This window comes from Danio rerio, chromosome 6, assembly GCF_049306965.1.
Source record: "Danio rerio strain Tuebingen ecotype United States chromosome 6, GRCz12tu, whole genome shotgun sequence".
Taxonomy (NCBI): Eukaryota; Metazoa; Chordata; class Actinopteri; order Cypriniformes; family Danionidae; genus Danio; species Danio rerio.
The window spans coordinates 47206266-47230472 of NC_133181.1; the positions used below are offsets into that span (position 1 = coordinate 47206266).

Here is a 24207-nt window from a genome sequence, read left to right on the forward strand (position 1 = left end):
AATTTTTTTCATGCTACAGATAGATAGCTGGATGGATGGATGGATGGATGGATAGATTGGACTGAAATTAAGTTCACCTAAGTATAAATCCTTGCTCTGAGAATGTTTGACAACCACAAAAGCCACTGCTTCTTTCGCCACAGACTTTAAAACAGTTTGCCTTATCCTCTTTAAAAACCCACATTACCACTTTAATGCAACTTTGGTATGGACCAAAAAGCCACAGAATGTCAGATAGACACTACAGTCAAGGTTTTTGTGAATTGTTTCCATATTGTAGGTCTTCCACTCTGTGCTTTTATCTGAAAAGTGCTAAATGTTCTTTGCAGCGCAGACCAATTATCTAAGTGGAGCGAATGTTACAAGCGAGTGGCACATGTAGCACAGCAGCGTCTGAAGATATGATAAAAACACGATCGCCTGAGCAACACAAAACAGGCCACTAAACCTGTATGACACATTTGAGCTCTACTGAGAATCTTCGTCTTTAAAGCCCTATTGGGGAAGTCAAACAACTCGGTTAAACACCTCAAACAGCGAGACTGGCTTAGCAAACAGAGCTGACAAAAAAGCTGAGAAACACCAAGAGAAATTAAGGCATTGCAAACTGCACATCACCAGCCTTATAACATCCATATATATCATGGTTTAACAGCAGCTGTGAATTTTTCACAGAGATGACTATTAGTGAAAAAAGATTTTTTTTTTCCATTACAACTGTGATATATTTGTGATCAAATGGGTAAACTTGTGAAAATACAGGAAAACATACATTTTCATTAGAGCAAATTTGTGGACTATTTTCAAGGCTACTGTTGACAGACAAACAGATGATATGTGTGATATGGCTGTATATCAGCACTGGTGGGAGGCGTGCAATTGAGGCCTTAGTGCCCCCACAAGTGCCAATATACAGCCATATCGCACTGCTACGAGTGTGATATTGCATTTATACAACAGTTTGACGGCATAATTGTGTATATAAAAACTAAATCAAACATGGAGAGTCTCAAAAACCCTTTTGTATTAGGAACTACTTTCTTCCACTTTGGATTCAAATCATAAGCTATATATATATATATAGCTTAAAGGGGCTAATAATATTGACCTTAAAATGTTTTTTTTATTATTAAAATCTGCTTTTATTCTAGCTGAAATAAAACAAATTTTCTTTCTCCAGAAAAAAAAAAAAAAAAAAAAAAWTATATATATATATATATATATATATATATATATATATATATATATATATCAGTCATACTGTGAAAATGTCCGTGCTCTGTTAGAGCAGATAGATAGAGAGAGTCAGAATAGAGGGTTGAGATGGAAGTATAACAACAGGTTATTATGTACTATAGGATGGCAGGTATAAATAAAACTCAATGAAATTAATTGCAGGGTGGAGATGGACCAGGTGGACCAGAAGATGATGCGGAGGAGCCAGGCACACCGATATATGGAAAGAGGGACCGGGATAAACCACACTAGAGGGCAGATATGCAGACACTAGAGATCACAGGAAACGAGAGTGGTGAGTTATCTTAGAACTAGATTAATTACACTGGCCATAGAGAGGGTTTTGTCCTTCATACACTGTAAAAACTTTTTTTATTTAAAAACTTTTTTTATTTTTTTTTTATTTTAACTTTTTTTTTGGTAAAATAATGGCTATTAAACTACAGAAATTTACCGGATATTAACAGACAATGGCAGAAATTTACAAAAAAATTAAATTTAAGGACATTTCTGTATTTAACCTCCGTTATTTTATGGTAAATTTCTGTAATTTAATGGCCTTTCTTTTTTTTTTCAGCACCCCAGCTGCCAGACATTGAGGCTGTGTCTGAAATCGCTTACTACTCAGTAGGTAAAGCATTTGAATTTAAATTTACTACTCAACTGTTAGAAAAGTATGTTCTATACAGCGTGAATGTGAGCAGTATGAATGGAACTGTACTACATCCGGCATTTTGTCATGATCACATGACCTACCTGCATCAGTTGCGTCTCTTCATTCACATTCATGAATTCTCTCACGGGGCATCATGGGATATCGTAGCATGCATCGAATGCGCACTTCAGAATCTCGCCGGAAGTAGTAGGTCATCCGGGTACTTCTAGCATACTGTTTTTCAGACACACTACTCGGCTTGCATACTAGCAAACTATATATTATGGAATTATGCGATTTCCGACGCAGACTGAGTGAGGGTTGGTGAGGGTTCTTATAGTGCTATAGTGATGAACGGGGATAAAGTGCAGGTGTCATCTGATCGTGATCAGAATGATTGTGGTGATTGGGAGTCTGGAGAATCTCTCCTGGTTCTGAGATATGTATATATGCCAATTCTGACAATTTATTTTTGTCATTTTTTCAATTGCCTTATAACATAATAATCACAAATTCAAGTTCGCCATGACAATGACAAAAAGTCTTAATTGAAAGATATAGTTTTGCTATTGTAAAGTCAGCATTATTACATTTTATTATTATTACATAAAACATCACAACTGCTTCTTTTCTTTACATGTTATTTAGTGGTATCAATGGACTTTTATATTCTAAAGCCAATTCCATAAAATAAATACCTTTCATACCAATGTTTCAGATCAGCTTAGGGTATCTTCATTAAGAATGTGCTCCAATAAAAAATTGTTTTAATAGTTATCTCAATTTCTAAAAAATAATAATCACAATAACACTGTTTTAACCATATTTTTAAAAGGTAAATGCACCTACTGGCCACTTTATTAGGTTAACCTGTCAAACTGCTTGTTAATGCAAATTTAAATTCAGCCAATCACATGGCAAGACCGTAAAAAATGTTGCATGGTCTGATGAGTCTCGATTTCATTCGGATAGTAGGGTCAAAATTTAGCATCCACAGCATAAAAGCATGGTTCCATCCTGCCTTCCATCAACGGTTTAGGCTGGATATGGTGATGCAATGGTGTGGGGGATATTTTCTTGGCACACTTTGGGCCCATTATTAACAACTGAGCATCGTGTCAACGCCACAGCCTACCAGAGTATTGTTGTTGACCATGTCCAGCCCTTTATCACCACAGTGTACCCATCTTCTACAAATCTGCAGCAACTGCATGATGCTCATGTCAATATGGACCAAAATCTCTGAGGAATATTTCCAGTACTTTGTTGAATCTATGCCGCGAAGGATCAAGATGGTTCTGAAGGCAAAAAAGGGTCCAACCCAGTTCTAGTATGGTGTACCTAATAAAGTGGCTGGTGAGTGTAAATGCCGTACATGCAGTCTTAGTGAAAAAAAAAAAAAAAAAAACATGACTAATTCAAACTTTTGGTAGTTTGTTTAAAACAAACAAAAAAATATAATAATAATAATAATAATAATAATAATAATAATAATAATAATAATAATAAATTATTTAGGTTGTAACCATGTAAAAGAATAAAGCAACTAAAAAAAACCAAAAAACTAAAAAAACAAAAGAAAAGAAAAGCAGAATGCAGCCAAGTGATCTTCTCTGACTCAGCTCTGACTTACTTTTCCATGGAATCTGAAACTGAGATGCAAAATAGCCTGGCACATTTACTTCTCAAGGTTCACACCGGCCCCTGCAGACACTGAAATACCACAATACTTTGCTGGAATACGGACAATTTCTCTTGACAAAGAAAGTAGCAGGATGTTCTTTAGAGACTCTTCCTCCACTTATTCTTTTGCAGCAGAATTGGCCTCTCTTCAGTCAACATTAGCTGCCTCGACTGAACACACTCGAAATGACTGCTGGGCTGAGACTGAACCTTTCTGGTGCCTCTTCACTATTTTTTTTTGGATGCATTTAAGTCAGGCATTGAGGAATTTACTACTGGGGATAAATTTACTGCACAAATGTCAATTTTAGCTTTGAAAATTTATCTTTAAAGCGTCACCAATCTTATCAGTGTCTCGATGTATTGCGGTAAAGTTCACTGAAGGATGGGTGTAGGTTTTATCAAACACACAGAACGAAAGTTTCACTAGAATCCACAGATTAAATCGAGGTGATCTTTAAAGCCAGGCAATACAGATTTTACAGTAATACTGGTTTTGGTGGAAGCTACTTTGAAACTGTAGCTTGCTAAAAAACATAATGTCTTTTCATACATTAAAATGTTTGTTCTAAGCCAAAAAAAAAAAAAAAAAACAACAATAGTATTGTAACTCTTTTAACATAGGCTCATTCTGAAAACGTAGCCCTTTATCCGTTTCTGAGACTGCAAATTATGTAGCCAGAGGTGTGGTTGCATTTAAATTTTTAAATGGATGCTACGGGGTGGTATGACGCCATTCGGCTTTCCCGCTGTAACCAGTTTGTCCCTTTAGCTTGCCATGTACGTCGACGAACTTGAGATGCAGAGAGTTGATCACAACGACAGTTTGAGTCAGGTGAAGAACGGTTCCAGGAACCCAACCAAAATTTCTGGTTGGGTTAAGGCAAGCGGTTGGGCAGGTCAATCAATAAAATTGGTTGAGTTTAGGGAAGGGGGAGCGTAAGTCAGTCAATCAGTCAGTCAGTCAAGCAGTCAGTCAACAGCGGCCTCTGGTGGGTTTACGTAAGAACAGCAGGCACAAATGGCACTTGCAAGAGAAATTTGAGATCTCAAAATGTGTACACAGCGGCCTCTCATGTATTTGCAAAAACAGAAACTACAAAAAACATACGTCCTGGGACGTATTTCATGGTCTTCAGAAATGTATATATAGGTATGTTTTCAGAATGTGCTTGGGTTGAATTCTTTACCATGCTTTACATAAAATTTAAAGTATTTATAAGTTATTGTAACAGTAGTTTATATACCAAAAAAGTCAATATTAGAACAATAATAATTTATTGGTAATTTTATCATTTTAACTTGGAACAAAATAAAAAAAATATATATATTTTTATAATATGAGAGAAAGCTGCTAACATAAATTAAATTGCTAGAATCAGATCACTCACTGAAAAAGTAGTATTTTAACAGAAAGAATTGTAGTGATGTGGCCGCTGAGAATGTGTGTGTAAAAGAACTTGATCTTGCGTTACACCATTGTATTTCTTAGCATTTCTTTGTATTTCTCTATATTAAAAACAACTGATCTACTACTTTCACACTACTGACAGGTTTTTTTTTTTTTTAGTGTAAGTTTCAAATTACAGCTAAACAGATCATTATAGAACAGGTGACTGATACTCTTAAGTCGATCTCTTTCTTTTGTATTATGAAGTACTGTATTTATGCCATAGTAATCTGATATTGCTTGCTTTGCTTTGGCTTTTTCAGGGTTAATTGTTGTGAAATCTCAGTTGCAACAGAGAAATACTTTCGTCATCACTTTAGACATTACGCTCGAGAATCATTCAAATATTAAAGTGAAGTTTGTAAAGTAGCTACAGATTCTGCTGTTCTGATGGTCAGCTGCAAATGTGAATATATGGTGGAAGAAAGTAGCTCCTCGTAAAAAAAGGATTTTTTAGACTCTTTGTTTTAATTTCTTTTTTATATACATGATTATGCCTTCGAATTGTGCCTATGCCTTGTTGTAAAAATGCAGTTGTATGGGACAATAAGGCACTCAGCCTGTGGCCACGAGCAAACACACGCCTTCCACTAGTGCCAATACACAGCCATATCGGACTGCTTCTCATGTGATATTGCTCATAGTAGTACTATTTCTGTTAGCGCTGATTGCTCCTTTATGGTGCAAAAAGTAAATGGTTATAATTTCCAAATGTGTAAAATCAATCACACTCAGCTGGTTCAAGAAAAATAATTTTCATGACAATCTGAAACCAAACACACCTAATATCCGTAAGAAAAGAATTAAGAGAATTAAGGGATTCCAGTGTATTTCAGTGTGACAAAGCTGAAAATGACTGTTTTGCATTTTGTTGAATATATGCATAAGCCACTTTATTTGCTTTCCACCCAGGTTTATTTATGGTTTCACATCTGCATAAATAAACCAAGAGCAAGGTCGAGAAGTCAAACTTTTTTTTTTCCGACCTTGGAGACAATTACTGCTTGCAAAAAAGTAAAGGAAGCATGGCAACTTAAACTGTCAGTGTGCTCTACTTCTTCTTCGCTCTTTCATTGATACTCTCGTAATGTTAAATCACCACAAAGATGCACTAAAGGGAAATGTAAGCATTTAAATCGAATGTCACTCACAAGGTTATTACTTCCCTCCCTTGTGCTTGCCTGAGCATTTACATGATGCTGACCCAAGCTACGAAACACAATATACCACAGAGCCGGAGAACGCCGCTATTTTCAGAGCAGACGCCTCACCAGGGAATACACGGGACGGTATCTTAGGATCTCGAGCACAAATTAGTCATTTAGACCCCTCCCAATTTCAAAGCCAATTTCCGTTCTTACAGTACTGTAGCTTACGTTTACCCTCTCGGAAAGATAAATCTGGCATGCTAATTCCTAAAGCTCTTGCTGAGATGTGTACACAGCACACAAGTAATGAATCTCGAACATATCTCTGTAAGTAGGCTAAATTGCCCTTTTTTTTTTAGCAGAACACAAAAGTAAGTTTTTTTTTTCATTAAAAATCTTAATTAGCATGACAGTGTTAAAGCTAAAAACATTAAAGCTACTCTAGGCGCAACTAAAAACAATTTACAGAGAAAAAAAAAAAAGATAGCAATGAGCTCAGGTATTAAAATGTAAAAATAAATAAAACTGGTATGCTAATTCCTAAGGCTCTTGCTGTTATGTGTACAATCTCATACAAAGCCCCATATTTAGGCTAGATTGCCCATTTATTTTAACCAATCTGATACATGTTTAAAGTTATTGCAACTGGAAAGCAAATGGGAAATGGGTTGCAGTCGGATGCCACTGGGAGAGGCTTTTAGAAATTCAGTATGATGGATTTATTCAATGGCAGACCCACAGGACAAATACATAAATACTTAGTTTGTATTTATGCAAACAAGTAATACTGAATGACAAAGGATGTCTCCTTTTGGACCCAGCTACACAAAATATTAGCTACATGACCAAACTGCTAAAACATACTGGATATGAGTCATGACAATTAGCATATTTTCAGAAAAAAAAAGTCAAATCCCAATTAGTATGCCAATATTAATGCTTAAAAACATCAATGCATCTCTTGGTGAAACTACAAATAAAGTTATAAATAACAGTGAAAAAATATATAAAAATGCAAAACAGAAATAAAATGTTCATAATTTTATTTAATCATATCATAAATATCTATACAACATCATACAATATTAATAATTGGTTTGATTTAGCTTGTGATGTCACTTGATTAAATCCAATCTCAGCGTCTAAGGGCAATGTTAGTTTGATGTCTAATAACGATGTGAAATGACGTTGATATTTGGTTGATTTTAGGTTGTGTTGGAAAGCGATCAAAATCCAATGTCAAGCTAACATCTTAAACCAATGTCCTACTTCTGACATTTATTCGTCAGGTATGGCAAACATAATCCAACATCTGAAAGACATCATATGTCCACATAACGACAAGCTGCAACATTATTAGACATTGATATTTGGTTGATTTTAGGTTGGACGTTGAACATTGACGTTGACCTGACGTGGGATTCTGATGTCAACCTGATTTTCCTTTGCAAAGAAAACACAACGTCTCTACGACGTTGGGGTACAATGTCAATCTGACATTATGTTGACATCTTGGGCCTGCTGGATAAATTTAAAACAAGTAACGTTAATTGCTAAAGCACTTGCTGATATGTGAACATAGCATATAAGTAAATAAAATTAAACAATAATTTCTGCATGTAGGCTAAATTGACGTTTTATATGTACTGATATACAGTATGTTTAAAGTTATTGACACTGGAAAGCAAATGGAAAATGGGCTGTAGTCAGATGCCACTGGGACAAGCTTTTAGAAACACAGTAGTTTACTGGATTTATGCAACACCAGACCCAATGGATAAATACATAAACACTTAGTTTGTATTTATGCAAAATAGTTATTCTGAATGACTAAGGATATCTCATTTTTGGCCCAGCTACAAAAAAATAATAAAATAAAATAGATAAAAAAATAGTAGCTACATGGCCAAACTACTAAAACATGCTGTATGTGAGTGATTACAATTAGCATATTTTCAGAAAATTTATTAGTATTACAAAGTTAAAGTTAAAAACACCAAATTTAGCCTGCAAAAATGTGTACAGAGAAAGTTGAAAATAGCAATGAACAAGGATATTAAAAAGCAAAACAGAAATAAAATGTTATATCATAAATAAAAAAAATAAAATAAATAAATAATAACCGCTAAAGCACTTGCTGATATGTGCAGACAGCACATATGTTAAATTAAATAATTATTTCTGTATGTAGGCTAAATTGACATTTTTTAGCAACTATGTTGATATACTTATACTGTGTGTTTAAAGTTATTGACACAGGAAAGCAAATTAAAAATGGGTTACAGTCAGATGCTACTGGGACAAGCTTTTAGAAATCCAGTAGTTTACTGGATTTATGCAACGGCAGACACAAAGGATAAATACATAAATACTTCATTTGTATTTAAGCAGAAATGTTATTCTCTGAGCATACTCTCAGAAGATTAATCAGTATTTCAATGTTAAAGCTAAAATCGCCAAATTTAGGTGCAAAAAATGTGTACGGAGAAAGAAAAAAATAGCAACGAAAAAAGATATTAAAAAGCAAAACAGAAATTAAAATGTTATATTATTAAAAAAAAATTTACATTAATTGCTAAAGCACTTGCTGTTATGTGCACACAGGTATGTAAAATTGAACAATTATTTCTGTATGTAGGCTAAATAGACATTTTTAAGCAAATATGTTGATATGCAGTATAATTAAAGTCATTGACACTAAAAAGCATATGAAAAATGGGTTGTAGTCTGATGCTACTGGTAGTTTACTGGATTTATGCAACAGCAGACCCTCAGTGATGACGATTAGCAAATTTCTAGAACAAAGCTTCTTATTAAAAATCTTAATAAGGATGACAATAATAAATAAAAATTTAAATTAAAACAACAGATGCAGCTAAAACTCTATAAGAGAAAGTTGACAGGCTAGACATAAAATAGAAATAAAATAGAAAGAAAATAATATACATAATGCTAAAGCATAAAGCTCTTGTTGATATGTGTACACAGTATGTAGGCTAGACTGCAATATTTTAACAAATCTGTTGATGCACATTTAAATTTATTGACACTGGAAAGTGAATGGAAAATGGTTCACAGTGGGATGCCACTTGGGTAAGCTTTTAGAAATATAGTAGTTTACTGGATTCATGCAATGGCAGACCTAAAGGATAAATACATACTTAATTTGTATTTATGCAGAAATGTTATTCTGAATGACAAAGGATGTCTCATTTTTGACCGAGCTACAAAAAATAGTAGCTACAATATTTATTATGACAAAAATAACATCAGGTGCAACTAAAACAAAAAAGCTGAAAGGGTATAAATATTAAATATGTACATATGAATAAAATATTAGACCATAAGTGAAAAAAATAATAATAATAATAATTCAAATGTATGAAGCTCTTACTGATATGTGTACACAGGAAGTATGTAGGCTAGACTGCCAATTGCCTTTTTTTAGCATCAAATCTGTTGATCTACATTTAAGATTATTGACACTGGAAAGCAAATAGAAGATGGTTCACAGTTGGATGCTACTGGGATTGGCTGATAGAAATACAGTAGTTTGCTGGATTTATGCAATAACAGACCCCAAGGACAAATAAATTGGCTCTCACCTGGAAAATCAATAGCAATCAGCGCCATTACTTTTCAAGTTGATCCTTAAGGGAATAAGCTGCCAATTTGCCAAAGCCAACCACCTTAAATGGTTTGTAATAGCAATGAAAGGATGCATAAATTGCTATCATAGGACGCTAGATTAGACTCATTCCTACCTGTATTGAGGAGAAGGGGCTCCAGACGCCTCACAGCTTAAAACAGCCTCTTGTTGAGGGGAATAGATGGGTAGTATCAGGTCTTCTGGTTCTCGTTTCCAGCTTGGACCAGAGAATTTAGCGTCCTCTGCTTGTGCTAATGAGACTGAGACAGACAGAAATATGTATTTTACTTTAATATTTGAATATGCAGTCATTTAGTCTAACTTTATATTCCTTTATGGCAATTTTAGGTTGATCCTCGATGGTTTGGATGCACTACTATATTTCAGAACATTCATAATTAGTAAACTGTCTACTTGAATGTTTCAAATAACTTCTGTAAAAATAACCTGCCAGACAAGTATAAAATATTTTTAATGCTTCACTGTCATTCAGTAAAACATACACTTACCGCCACTTTATTAGGTACACCTTTCCAACAGCATGTTAATGCAAATATCTATGCATGTACTGTATACATGGTCAAGACGAACTGCTGCAGTTCAATCTGAGCATCAGAATAGGGAAGAAAGATGATTTAAGTGACCTCGTACGTGGCATGGTTGTTGGTGCCAGACAGGCTGGTCTAAGTATTTCAGAAACTGTTGATCTACTGGGATTTTCATGCACAACCATCTATAGGGTTTACAGAGAGTGGTCCAAAAAAGAGAAAATATCCAGTGAGCTGCAGTTCTGTGGACGCAAATGCCTTGTTGATGCCAGAGGTCAGAGTAGATTGGCCAGAAAAACACTTGTACAATCGAGGTATGCAGAGGAGCATCTCTAAACGCACAACAAATACAACCTTGAGGCAGATGGGCTACAGCAGCAGAAGACCACACCGGGTCCCACTCCTGTCTGCTAAGAACAGGAAACTGAGGCTATAATTTGCACAAGCTCACCAAAATTGAACAATAAAAGATTGAAAAAATGTTGCTGGTCTGATGAGTCTCGGTTTCTGCAGCAACATAAGGTACAGTCAGAATTTTGCATCAACAACATGAAACATGGATCCATCCTGCCTTGTATCAACGGTTCAGGCTGGTGGTGGTGGTGTAACAGGATATTTTCTTGGCACACTTTGCGGCCAGTACCTACCATACAACCTGAGTATTGTTGCTGACCATGTCTATCTCTTTATGACCTCAGTGTACCCATCTTCCAGCAGGCTAATGCACCATGTCATAAAACGCAAATTATCTCAGACTGGTTTCTTGAACATGACAATGAGTTCACTGTTCTCAAATGGAGCAAATGGAGCAATAGAGCACCTTGAGATGTGGTAGAATAGGAGATTTGCATCATGGATGTGCAGCTGACAAATCTGTGTGATGCAATCATGTCAATATGGACCATATCTCTGAGGAATATTTCCAGTACTTTGTTGAACAGTACCAGCTCTGAAGGCAAAAAGGGGTTCCACCCCGGGACTAGTAATGTATTAGTGAACCTAATAAAGTGGCCGGTGAGTGTATGTATTTATGTAAAAATAAAACAACACACTTATTTTTAAATGTGCTTAATACATAAAATAATATATGTTTATAATAGTGAAAATGTGTTGTTGACAAATTAGTACTTGCCAAAGTGCACAGACGCAATATTAATTCCAAAAATAATATACAGTGCATTAACATCATAAATACATTAGATTAAAGGCATAATACAGTATATCAGATTTAGCTCTTTTTGACGCTACTGTAAACAACAGGGTAACACTTTATAATAGGGTTGTATTAGTTAAAGTTAGTTTACTAACATGAACCATAAACAACACATATTTGTTCATGTTAATTAACAGTTAATGAAAATGCAGTTGTTCTTTGTTAGTTAACTCATGGTGCATTAATTCATGTTAACAAGTATGAATTTGGATGTTATTTATGCATTAGTAAATGTTGAACTATGATTAATACATGCTCTCAAAGTATTGTTCATTATTAGTTCATGTTAGTAAATACAATAACTAATGAAACTTATTATAAAATGTGAGCAACAAAGGTTTACATAACATTACATTTTTTGTCACCTAAAACAGTGTTTGAAAAAAAAAAAATTGCCTGATTATATTTTGCGTGCTTGGAGAGCTCATATGATAATGGTAAAAGATATCCACAACTACAGTAAATGCCATTATTCACACATCTTTGGCAGCTCTATGCACCTCATTTTTCTAGAAGTGTGCTTCAGGAGACATTACGCCCCCATTGTTAGAATATTATATAATATATCGAAATAGATTCCAAAGGCTTGCGGCCGTGATTTTCTCTGTATTAATTAAGATTATACAGGGATCCACCTTGAAGCCACATATACAAAGCGGCCAGAGAATTCATGCTGAAACACCATACTACAGGAAAATAAACTTCTGTCAGCAGCTGTTGTGGAAAAATCAACAGAGGAATGGTTGTGTGTATCAATTCTGAAATTACAAACCATGGGTTACTTGATGCATGTACTGGTTATAATTGTTCTTTGTTTTGGTTTCATCAATAGAGGAAGAAAATAAGTAAATTTTGTCTATATATATATCTATATATCACATGGACATTTATTGATAAATTTTAGCTTTTAAATACTGCCACCAATGAACAAAAATAAGTTGCCTTTTAGTTGTATTTGAAAAATATCATCCAGAGAGAGGAAAATAGGCAGCGGTTTCTGCTGAGATACAAGTAAACCTCAATCCCAGGTTTCCTGATAATAATCTTTGACAAACAGGTATCGGGACACAGCTTCACCGCAACCAAGCATACTGTAGATGGATATAAAGACTGGGTGAAGAAAAAATATTATAAATCAGGGTTCCTACAGTTATCTCAAACCATGTTTTGTTATTTAAAGGTGCAGTAGGTGATTGTCTTCAGAAATATTTTTTGTTGTGAAAGTCTCTTCACATTTCAATAGTAATAAATTAAAGTAAATGATCTAAATGTATTTATATGTATTTTGAATTCTGGGTGAAAAAAATAAAAAATAAAAATAAAATAATATATATATATATATATATATATATATATATATATATATATATATATATATATAAATATATATATAAATATATATATATATATATATATATATATATATATATATATATAATGAATATAATAAAATAAAATAAAAATGTTCATCCAATTAAAAGTTGTCAGGCAGATAATTCCCATGATTCTGATAAGTAGCCCAAACTGTCTGTCAGCAAATATAGATTTGTAGAGCTGTGCACCCCTGTTCATGCAGATACTCTGATGCGCGTACATGCATGATGCGATCACATGGACTCGAATGACAGCGGTAAAAATAAATGCTGAATCAAAAATTTAAAATCTTATATCAATATTGGAGTTACTTTTGCACGCTGGAGGAAGGATGACAACATGGCTGAAGTATTTCTTTTAGACAGGTAATGTTCTGTTATAAAACTATTTTAGTCACGTAAAGCTGCTTTAGATTTTGTTGTGTTTTGAATAGGCTATATGCACAGAAGTGTGGTTCAGCCACAGAAATCTTCTGGCGAAAGCTTGATGTGACTATTTTTAAATTCGTAAGGGAACTTTTACAACATTGATAATGTAGAACTTTTATTTAGTTTAAAAACAAAACATAAGTAAATAGCGTTATTCTGCCTAGCCCGCTTTACTGAGGTGAAGTTGGTTTTATATTCACATTGGTTAATTTTTAAACAATGACAATCTGTGCCGCAGTCCTTTTATTGTTTACAATGCTATTCTGAATATTCAGTCTAAAATAGCATGTAAGTATGCCTTAGTAATGTGTAATTTCTGCACACCACTGACCAACCACTAAGCATAGTATGGTCGCTTTAGGACAAAGCATGTGAGAGTGAGACCAGCGATCCTTGCAATATTGCACAATTTGACGAGTTTTGCTTGCTAACTACACAACTGAAAACATGCTAGATATAATACAGTTTTTCATTAAAAATTGTACTATTATAAAGTACGATAACTGACGAATGACATAATCTAGTGGGTCTTTGTCATCTTTATTGAGCGTGTTTGCGATTTCAGGAGCCGTGAATTTGGACGGCAGGGGAGTGACTGCACCAAATAATGTACAAAACACTAACATATATATTTATATATATATTGAGGTAATATAGTAATTATGGAGAAAGAAATAACAGCCGAACGGAATACAGAGAAGAGGGAGACAAAGAAATAATCATTTTTAGCACATAGCTTGCATTTTTAACATATTGTTAGCATGATCATGCTACTAGCAGAATTTGTAGCGTGTTGCAGTTAGCATGTTTACTATGTTGCTAGCAGGTTTTCACCCCAAACATTAGCATGATTTTGAGTTTTGGCAGAATTGTTCTTTATGAAGAAAGTGGGACTTTTTTGTACATTTTTGGTTTACTTATTTTCATAAGATAGCTAGCATTTTTAGTATGTTGTTAGCATGTTTTAATACTATGCAAGCATGAATTATCTGTATTTCATCACATTGCGTGTTTCTGTCTTGATTAGCAAGATGCTAAGCACACAGCCACAAGACTTGTGAAAAATCAAAAATAAATTACAACATATAAAAACAAATAATAATAATAATTTAACCATGGTTCATTTGTGGCAAAACTGTGGTTATATATAGTGCTCAGCATAATTAACTACACCCCAAATTTTTATTCTCAGTGATTATAGGCAATGTATTTTGGTGCATTTAAGCAAAACAGATTAATTAAACAGTTATATTTATTAAAATAATATTTTTGTCACCAAACATATTTAGAAATAGAAAGATAACACAATCAAATTCAAGCAAAACATTGCAAAAATATATACAATCTACAAAATTTCAACTAATTTTGTCAATGTTTTGCTTCTCTTAAATTTTCCTCTTTTTTTAAATTTGTATTTTATATTTTTCTATAACATATAAATTTGGGTGTACTAGTTTTTAGACCGTTATCTTGTTAGATAAGCTTCAGATTTGGCTTCAGTACTCATACAATACAGTACATATACAATGTATATGTTCAAATATAATATGGTATAGCTTCCTATTAAAAAAAATATGAGTTTAAAAGATTGATTTATAAAGGGTGCACTCATATAGGCTGAGGACTGTAAATGGTAATTATTGAGTTTAATTATTAAAATCAAATTGATCAATAAAAATTGGGGACTTTCACTGCATGTGTCTAACTGTTATTTCTTTTCTGAACACAATATGATAATCAAGTTCAATGGCATTCAAAATAACAATCTATTCCACATGAGTGCGCAAATAAACTCATCAAACCTCAGTGTCTCCTCTCAAACCTCCTCGGAGGACTGAATGAATCCAAGGATTAAGATCGTAATGAAATACTTTCTTTCATGACAGTCCATTAAACATAAACATCGAGCACCAAAATAAAAACAGAAAGAAAGTCAGCAGTTTGACAAACAGCAGGACAATAATTTACCTGCGAGGCAGCCAATGATTGATAGCGCCACAAGTCGTTTCCATAGTAACGTCATCTTTAGTTGCCAAGGGCAAGTATGACTCTCATCCAATTGCTTGTGAATGGAATGATTTCTCCCTTGAATGTGAGACGTATAATCTGTGGGGGAAAGTAATTACAGAAATAATTAAAATAAGACATTCTGCGTCAAAAAAAAAAATGACAGACACGCTGCTTTTATAGACAGATCTGAAAGACTGCACCTCTGCTGAAGCGATCACCTTGACTGTCAGGACAAACGCTAGTGAAACATTGTTGGATCACAAAGAAAGTTAACAACTGAGATGTTTTCAATGTGATGCCAACTAAAATATTAAAGAACTGCAAACAAAAGCCCTCAGAGACTAGAGTCAAAATGTGCAGAAAATCAATGCGATGATGTTTTGAGTGTGAATGACAGATGGGAGCGACGCTTGGATGGAAGAATAAAACAAGAAAGCAGACAGTTATAGAAACCCCCAACTGTTAACTCTATATTCATCCTGCATTAAAAAAAGAGAGAAACTGCTTTTGAGATCCTGTGCTTTTGTTGTGAAGCTTGATGCCGTCTAAATTATGCATTATTATTTGTGAGACCGAAAGGAACAAACAGAAACCTGCAACATCAGAGAAATAAGGGGGCTGGAGTTTATTGACCTCAAAAGCTACTTTCTCTCGACTATTAATAGGAGCTAGGAGCCAACCTAAATACCGTTAGCCGCTTTCATTAGCACATACCGTAGAATTCCACCCACATTTACAGGCAAAATGACATCGTCTGAGGCCCTGGGTTTAATCTGACAGTATAATTCGCAATGTCTCCTCGGAGGATATTTCATTTTGATTACCAGAAATGCAGCCATTTTGCATCCACGCTGTTTATGGATATCTTCATTTTACTGTGAAATTCTTGTGTTCAAACAGATGGAGTTTAACCAAACGGAACTTAAAGCAGGGGTCTGGAGTTTTTTAAAGTTCATTCATTCATTTATTCATTTTACTTCAGCTTAGTGCATTTATTCATTAGGAGTTGCCACAGTGGAATGAACCGCCAACTTATCCAGCATATGTTTTAGCCTAGCCCTGCAGCTGCAACTCAGTGCCAGGAGACACTCTCTCATTCACACACATACACTATGGCCGATTTAGTTTATTCAATTCAGCTATACCACATGTCTTTGGACTGTGGGGGAAACTGGAGCACCCAGAGAAAAGCAACACAAACACAGGGAAAACATGCAAACTCCACAAAGAAATGTCAACTGGCACTCGAACCAGCGGCTTTCTTGCTGTGAGGTGACAGTGCTAACCACTGAGCAACCGTGCTGCCAATTTTTTAAAGTTAAACAATGTTAAACTGAAAGGATTATTTCAGCCTCCATCATTTCATTACATTTTTATTTGTCTTCAGGACACAAATGAAGTTATTTTTAATCTAATCAGAGATATTTGTGCATCTCTGCTGAATGCCTATTCACACAAAACTCAAACACTGCTTCAAAGCCGTCCATAAAGAGATTAAAAAATAAATCCATATGAATCAAGCAGTTTAATATGAAGCTCAAATGTGCTGGAATGAAAAAAAAATTCTTCATTTGTGTTCAGCAGATCACGCAAAATGCAATGCAGACCCGTAGCCAGCCTGGTGAAAGAAGTAGTTCTTTTTTCTTAAAAACTGGACCTTTTGCAGTTATTTGCCTCATTTCCTATTTACTTATGAGATTTAAATTTTATATCTGCATTTTAGTAACATCGCAAGCACTATTTTTGTAGCTGGATTGGCTTGTCGAATGGTCATCATAATCATATATTTTGATGTACCAAATATTCCCAACAGACTTAGAATCAAAAAATGTACAAAAAAATATTTTTCATAATCTATAGTTAATCTATACACTTAACTAACATGTAATCTCATATATAAATCATATAAATAATTAATGATTCAATTTACAGTAAGCTATTTATTAAGAAATAAAAAAATCCTACTCAATAATAATATATAATAATAAAAAAGAATAATAATAATGATGATGATAATAATAATAATAATAATAATAATAATAATAATAATAATAATAATAATAATTATTATTATTATTATTATTATTATTATTATTATTATTATTATTATTATTAAGTTGGATAGTGTTTATTTATTAATTTTTATTTTTAAGTACAATTTGACATTCAATTCACTATGGAAATGTTCTAACCATCAGGTCCATGTCATATAGGCCTATAGTACAGATATGTTTCTTAATAAATAACCTACTATTAATTAAAACCATTAAAGTATGCTATATGTTTTTGTTTTCATAAGCTTTGAAGACATAAACTCAGCCTTTAAATAATAGGTCATATATAGCTTTCGTCATGAGCTACAGCTGCGTTCAAAATAGCATAGATATTTTCAAAGTGCACTACGAAAGGAGCGCAATTGTCATTATGAAGATTGCTAAAACTTAACTGTAAAAACACCTGCAAAGCAAATTACAAGATAGATGACTTTAATGTTTGTTTGTTTATAAATCATTCCAAGTTTAAATGTTGGAACGTTCTAAATCAATAGGGCATATGAGAGATAACTGGGACTAGAACACAACCAGGAACTTTGCTTCTACAACTCTAGAGGTGTAGTTGCAAGTGTACAAGTTTGCGATGCAGTTTGCAAATGTTTGTTGAAACGACATATTTGGGAAACGCCAAATCAACAAACTATGTTTGTATCTACAGAACTTGTAATCTTAGTTGGCTAATAATGGTTTTCGGAAATGCAACTTCAATTTTCTTCAGTCAAAATTTGGCCATTTCAATAAAAAAAATATTTAAAAGATTTTGAATAAAAGTTACTCTTAAATGTTTTCTCTATTTAAAAACAATGCAGGACTTCTCCTACATCAGATTGTGTGTTTTCTTGCACAGCTGGATGTTACACTCATGAAAAATATTTGTTAGCATTGGCCAAAACTAGCTGAAGTCACATCGGAACCACAGCCTACAAAAAATTCCGCTTAGTCTTAAAGCCTTTTTCAAAGGGTTATTTTCACTTTTTATGATGGCATAGCAGTCAAAACAGGACAAATGAGCTGATTATGGGACAAATTCTGCAGTCAGTGATATGTGTATATTCCAAACCACCAGAACCCCCCCTGGCTATTACAGGCCTGCAATGTGTGCAAAAGCAATGATTAAAAAAAGGACAGTAGACCGTAGAAAATGCACATGTCAAAATGAAGAGCAATATACATTAAATGCAATACATTTTTCACCACAAATATTCATTATTTATTATACATCCATATTTATTAGTACACTGATGAATTGACTAAATAGCCCAAGTGATTCATTTTTATTACAATGCCTATAATTGACTGCCAACCCAAATAAATAAATGATAAAAATCCATAAATATAAAATGACAAATGATTTTTGATGGTATAATGTCCACTAAAATATAGATAGTGATGTCTCATTTCTTCTACTCTGAGCTTTTCTATGCGCTGTGAGGCTCTAGATCAAAAAGCTGCATTTACTCTGTTACTCTAAAAAGTTATCTTGACAGACTGGTGAGCACTGTGGGATTTTTATAGCATTTCATGAGGGCTTCACTCCTGTGAGAATTGGAGATTTTTCTTTACTTGCTTTCGAAAAGCCCTAACTGTCACAGTTCTAGCTCTATAGCCTAAGGCCATATGATTTTTTTTTTCATCTAAAGAACCAGTTAGACAGTCTTTATTTAACACCCTGAGGTTTAAAACCATTTGTCTACACTATTTTTCTCAGTTCTGTTCTGAAAGGCTTACTCATTTTTTGCAGCACTGGCCCTTTAAATGAATAAAAGCATGAAGGCTTTGGGGAAGAGTAATCTGCTATCGTTTCGTTATAATTGCATAATCTTCAGAGGAGCCCCTTGTTTAGCGCTGTATCCTGGTGGGGATAACTGCTGGGTGTCTGTCGTAATTGCAGGGACAGGGGGTCCCTGGGCGGATTTGCCTGGCGTCTTTTAAGTTTGGGGGCACGTTATGCTGCAGGAAACTCTGTCAGATTGGATTACACAGCTCTGCTTTTGACGCAGGACAAGAGGGGAGAGGAAATCATTTCAGCTGTCTATGTTTCGCTTTATGACCCCTGCATGCAACCTGTGCAGTGTATGCAGCCCAACAAAAGCACACTAACAGGCAAGCCTGCAAATAAAAACAAGATAACTAACACCTCACAGCAAGGCTTTCAAAAGCAGATTTTTGTAGGGGAAAAAAAATAAATGCAAGCCAAACAATGGATGTAGTTTCGAAATTGTGTTCATTTCACATCCAGCATCACGAGAGACAAGCCATGAATTGCAATTACAAGCAATCTCTCGTGAGCTTCCCCCACTAAAAAAAAAAAAACATTTCAGTGGTGTCATTTTCCACCAGCTTCCACCAAGCATCTTATTAAGCAGAATGATGAGCATTCGACTGGCAAATGTAATGAGGCAGTGCGGCATCACCTCTGCATCAGTGCTATGCAATGAAAGCCACTGCATGCTTCCATTGCACCAGTAAATGAGTCACTGCTTGGTTACCAAAAGCACCGTTTTGGCATACAGCTAATGTAAGAAGTGGTTAAAGGCATCTTTTTTTTCACTCTAAAGAAACGATTGGAAAGTGTGAGGAGAAGGGGGAGCAATTCACAATTTCATAGTGTCATGATGTAAGGATTTGAGCCACATGCACATGTAATTGCAAACGGATAACACATTTTGCAAAGAGGATGATCAGTGTGGGGTGTGTTGAGGAACATGCCAAGGACTGTAGCTCTCTGGTTATGCTGCTGATCTGTATATTGTAACTATCTTCAAGTAAATTTCCCACTTGAAGTCAAAATAGATCACAAAGGTTGATTTATTTATTAATTTGTGGCATTGCTGTAAATCTTATCAACATGGGGCTTTTGTTATTAAACCCTTTTTACACAGAGCGCTAAAAAGTGGGACCAATCTGGTAAACAGTATGTCATAGTGATAACACATATCTTTACGATGATGGTGTCATTTTAATGACATTTAAGCACTGTTTTTAGCTGGATTAACTTGTCGGATGTTCATTATAATCACACTTTTTTATGTTCCAAATATTTCCTAAAGATTTACAATACAGAAATAAGAAAGAAATACAAATTAATTACATCATATATCATTAGAAAAAAATAGTAATCTGTTAAAGTTTCTGATTAAAAACTGTAGCCTATTATCATTTATTAGGCAAATAACAAACTGATCAGGGGTACGTTTTCCAAACAACGATGTAACTCGTGGATGAACTATTATAGTACGATGCAGAATGGGGAAGCAATTCAGGTTGATTTCATAGAGTCAGGATGTAAGGATTTGAAAACACATTTTGCGGAGATGATCATCAGTGTGGGGTGTGTTGAGGAACATGCCAAGCACTGTAGCTCTCTGGTTATGGTACTGACCTGTATGTGGAAGCTATCTTTAAGTAAATTTCCCACTAGAAGACAAAATAGATTACAAATGTTGATGTGTTTATATATATATATATATATATATATATATATATATATATATATATATATATATATATATATATATATATAGAAATCTTACAAATCTTACATATCAACATGGACCTTTTGTTTTTAAACCCTTTTCACACAGAGCGATAAAAAGCGGGATCAATGTGGTAAACAGTGCGTCATAGTGATGACACATATCTGTGCAATGACGGTTTTAAATGCGGATCAATGATTAAGATAAAAAGGAATTAAGCAGTGAGCATGAAGCATCACACTCTCTGTGCTGAAGCCAAGATTGTTCATTGGTTTAGTGGAACAGTAAAGGTTGTTTTTGTGTATGATCAAATAAAAGAAAATGTATAAGCATGGATTGACTTAGAAATCTCAGATCATGCTGTATTTAAAAATGTAAGATACTATATGAAAAATAATCCACCAACAGAACAATTGCAATTTTACGAAAGACTTTCTGTGGGAATCAAGCCAAGCTCAATTACACATAATTGTACTGAAAGATACTGAGAAGTGCTTTAAAATGTAAAATTTTATTCAATGTTTGACATAATTTCAACTGAAACATGTAGAGAGAAAAAAAAAAAAAAACGCCAATAGCATTTTGTTTTATCACAGCTCTGCTGGTGGGAGTGGTTGAGATCAAGCACATCAAATGAAAAGCAAATAAGAAATGTCTTGAAGGGGGCAGGGCATGTCAGATACTAGAGAGCATTTGATTGGTCAAGATTTGATGAGATTCTGAAGTTTGAGGGTGCTGTACAGTGGCTTAGTGGTTAGCACTGTCACCTCACAGCAAAAACAGGTCACTGGTTAGAGTCATGGCATGGTCAGTTGGCATTTCTGTGTGAAGTTACATGTGGTACAGGTAAATTGATTAAGCTAAATTGGCCATAGTGTATGGTAGTGAATGCGAGAGTTTATGAGTGTTTCCCAGTGCTGAGTTGCACCTGCAAGGGCATTCACTGTGTAAAACATATGCTGGATAAGTTGGCGGTTCATTCTGCTGTGGTGACCCCTGATTAATAAAGGGACTAAGCCAAAGGAAAATTAATTATTGAATGACTGAAGATTGAGGTGATGTAAAAAAAAAAAAAAAAAAAAAACATTGATTCATTCAGGAGGAAGCGACAAACTGCAAGCTTTAGATGTTTATATTAGTTTTATATATTTTAAATGCAATATTCGACATTGTTTTGTAGCACACTAGCTTATAGATAACACTCATTACTAACATTCTAATGCAAACATCTAAAAAACTTTTTTTTTTTACTTTTACTGGACCTTTAACGTGCAACAATGTAAACATAGTATGCTTGTGAGTCGAAGGGATAGTTCACTCATAAACTCTGCCATCATTTACTCACCCTTGACTTTGAAGAATACAAAAGAAGATATTTTGAAGAATGCTGAAAACCTGTAACCATTGACAACCTTAAGGTGTCATACTATTCAATGCTATGGAAGCCACTGCCTTAAGTGACTTTAAGGCCTGTTTTTAGTCAGGCAGTGTTTTTAGTCACACTGCATTGGGCTGCTTCTGATGTAAACATGGTGTTTTGCATCAGCTCAGTCAGGGGTCTGTGGGCAAGATGTCTGAGGCTGGAGGTTTTGGCCAGTGCTATTCTCACACAGCCAAACTTAAATACTAATGCCAGCAGGTCTAAAATCTATTGTATATTTTATTGACCATGGAAACCAATCACAGTTTGTTTTGTTCATCATTATGTTTAGGGGTATGGCAATTAGGGTTAGGGTTAAGTGAAGTAGTCACAGTGTAACAATTCTTTTAACTACTGAGTAATATTAATTCATCACATGGACTTACTATATGTTGAGGTTACAATGTGGACTTGTAAAGATTGTTATTTTTTTTTTTTGATATACAATAATAACAAAACTTTGGAGCAAAATTTGTTTATTAGTTTAATGATAATATATAGGAAGTACCATATACACAAACAGAAATGGTCCAATGATAAGCCTACTATTTATTTGTTTAAAATTGATGTTAAGCATTATATTAAAACCCTAAAAGATATAAAACATATTTTTAAAAATCTGTAAGGATGTATGCAATTTTTGAATCCTTTTCTTATGCAATTTTTTTTGTAAAATCTGTATCTCCTGTTTTTTTTTTTTATTCTCTACTGATTTGTTCCTTTGATGTGAAAAATGTAAGCATTGTATTCCTCATTTTTTGTATGCTATTGTTCTTGTTATGCAAAAAAAAAGGCTAGAATGTGAGTTAGGTGTAGGATTAGCTACATGTAATTATGCACAATTCATTGTAATTACAATGGTAATGCTTGGGATATGTGTAACTACATCACCTTCAAGTGTTACTTGTAAAATGTATTGTCAATATCCCCACAATAACAGAGCAGTCTCTATCTTTTAGATGGTATAGTGTAACCTACAAATCATTTTTGTAAAATTTAGAATGTAATTTATTATATTAAAAGAATAGTTCACCCAAAAATGTAAACTGAATCATGATTTACTCACTCTCAAGTGGTTCCAAACTTTTATGATTTTCTGTCTTCTGTTGAACACACACACACAAAAAAAAAAATCCCCTTTTGTGTTTAACAGAAGAAAGAAATTCATAAAGGTTTGAAACAAGAAAAGAGTGAGTAAATGATAACACACTTTTCATTTCTGGATGACCTATCCCTTTAAGTGCCATTTGTTGCTTTTTATTACAATGGCTTTCATCTTCCAAACAAGGAATTTGCCATCATAACAGCTGTCTTTCCAGGTTATAAGGTTAAGAATATATAAACATCTTACACAAATCCTGTAGAATCAGATGAGAACTTCAAAACTCCTGAAATGTTTCCAGTTTTGTCATTTAGTGAGCAGTTCATGATGTCTGAGGCTAAGGCTAGGCTAGAAGTTCTCAACTCTTGCACTGGGGCCATGGATGTGGCCATGGGTTGCCTTAAAAACATTTTGTTGACAGGAATAATGGTCCAAAATCAAACACTAATGTTGACAGAACTCATCTTACTTGGCAAACTCTATCATCTGAAAAGAACGGCTCCTGAAACCGTCTCCGTCATGCTCTTGAGCAAGCTACTTAACCTCAAGTTACTTCAGGGGGATTGTCCCTTTTAATAAGTGTGCTATAAGACTCTTTGGAAAAGTGTGTCAGCTGAACCTTAGCATTACATGTACTTTTAGACTATAATTACTGTAGATCAACTGCACAGTGGTGCTTCAACTGTCACTGAACATTTGGTGTAGGAGCTGGTTTCATATTTCTGCTATAAATCATCAGTTCTTGTAACAATATGGGGAAG

General features: G+C 34.3%; 1 protein-coding gene across 2 annotated transcripts in view; it reads right to left on the reverse strand.

Annotated features, from left to right (window-relative positions):
• The window catches only part of cntn3b (contactin 3b), a 125394-nt gene that overhangs the window by 95395 nt on the left and 5792 nt on the right, over positions 1-24207 (reverse strand). For both annotated transcript variants that reach the window (XR_012408172.1, XM_679004.11), the window contains exons 2-3: positions 15353-15490; positions 9937-10081 (exon numbers count right to left, since the gene is read on the reverse strand). Coding sequence is in view for 1 of the 2 variants with exons in the window: in XM_679004.11 (XP_684096.6) it covers positions 9937-10081; positions 15353-15407 (200 nt within the window). In the remaining variant the exon portion in view is untranslated. The remainder of the gene's footprint in view (positions 1-9936; positions 10082-15352; positions 15491-24207) is intronic.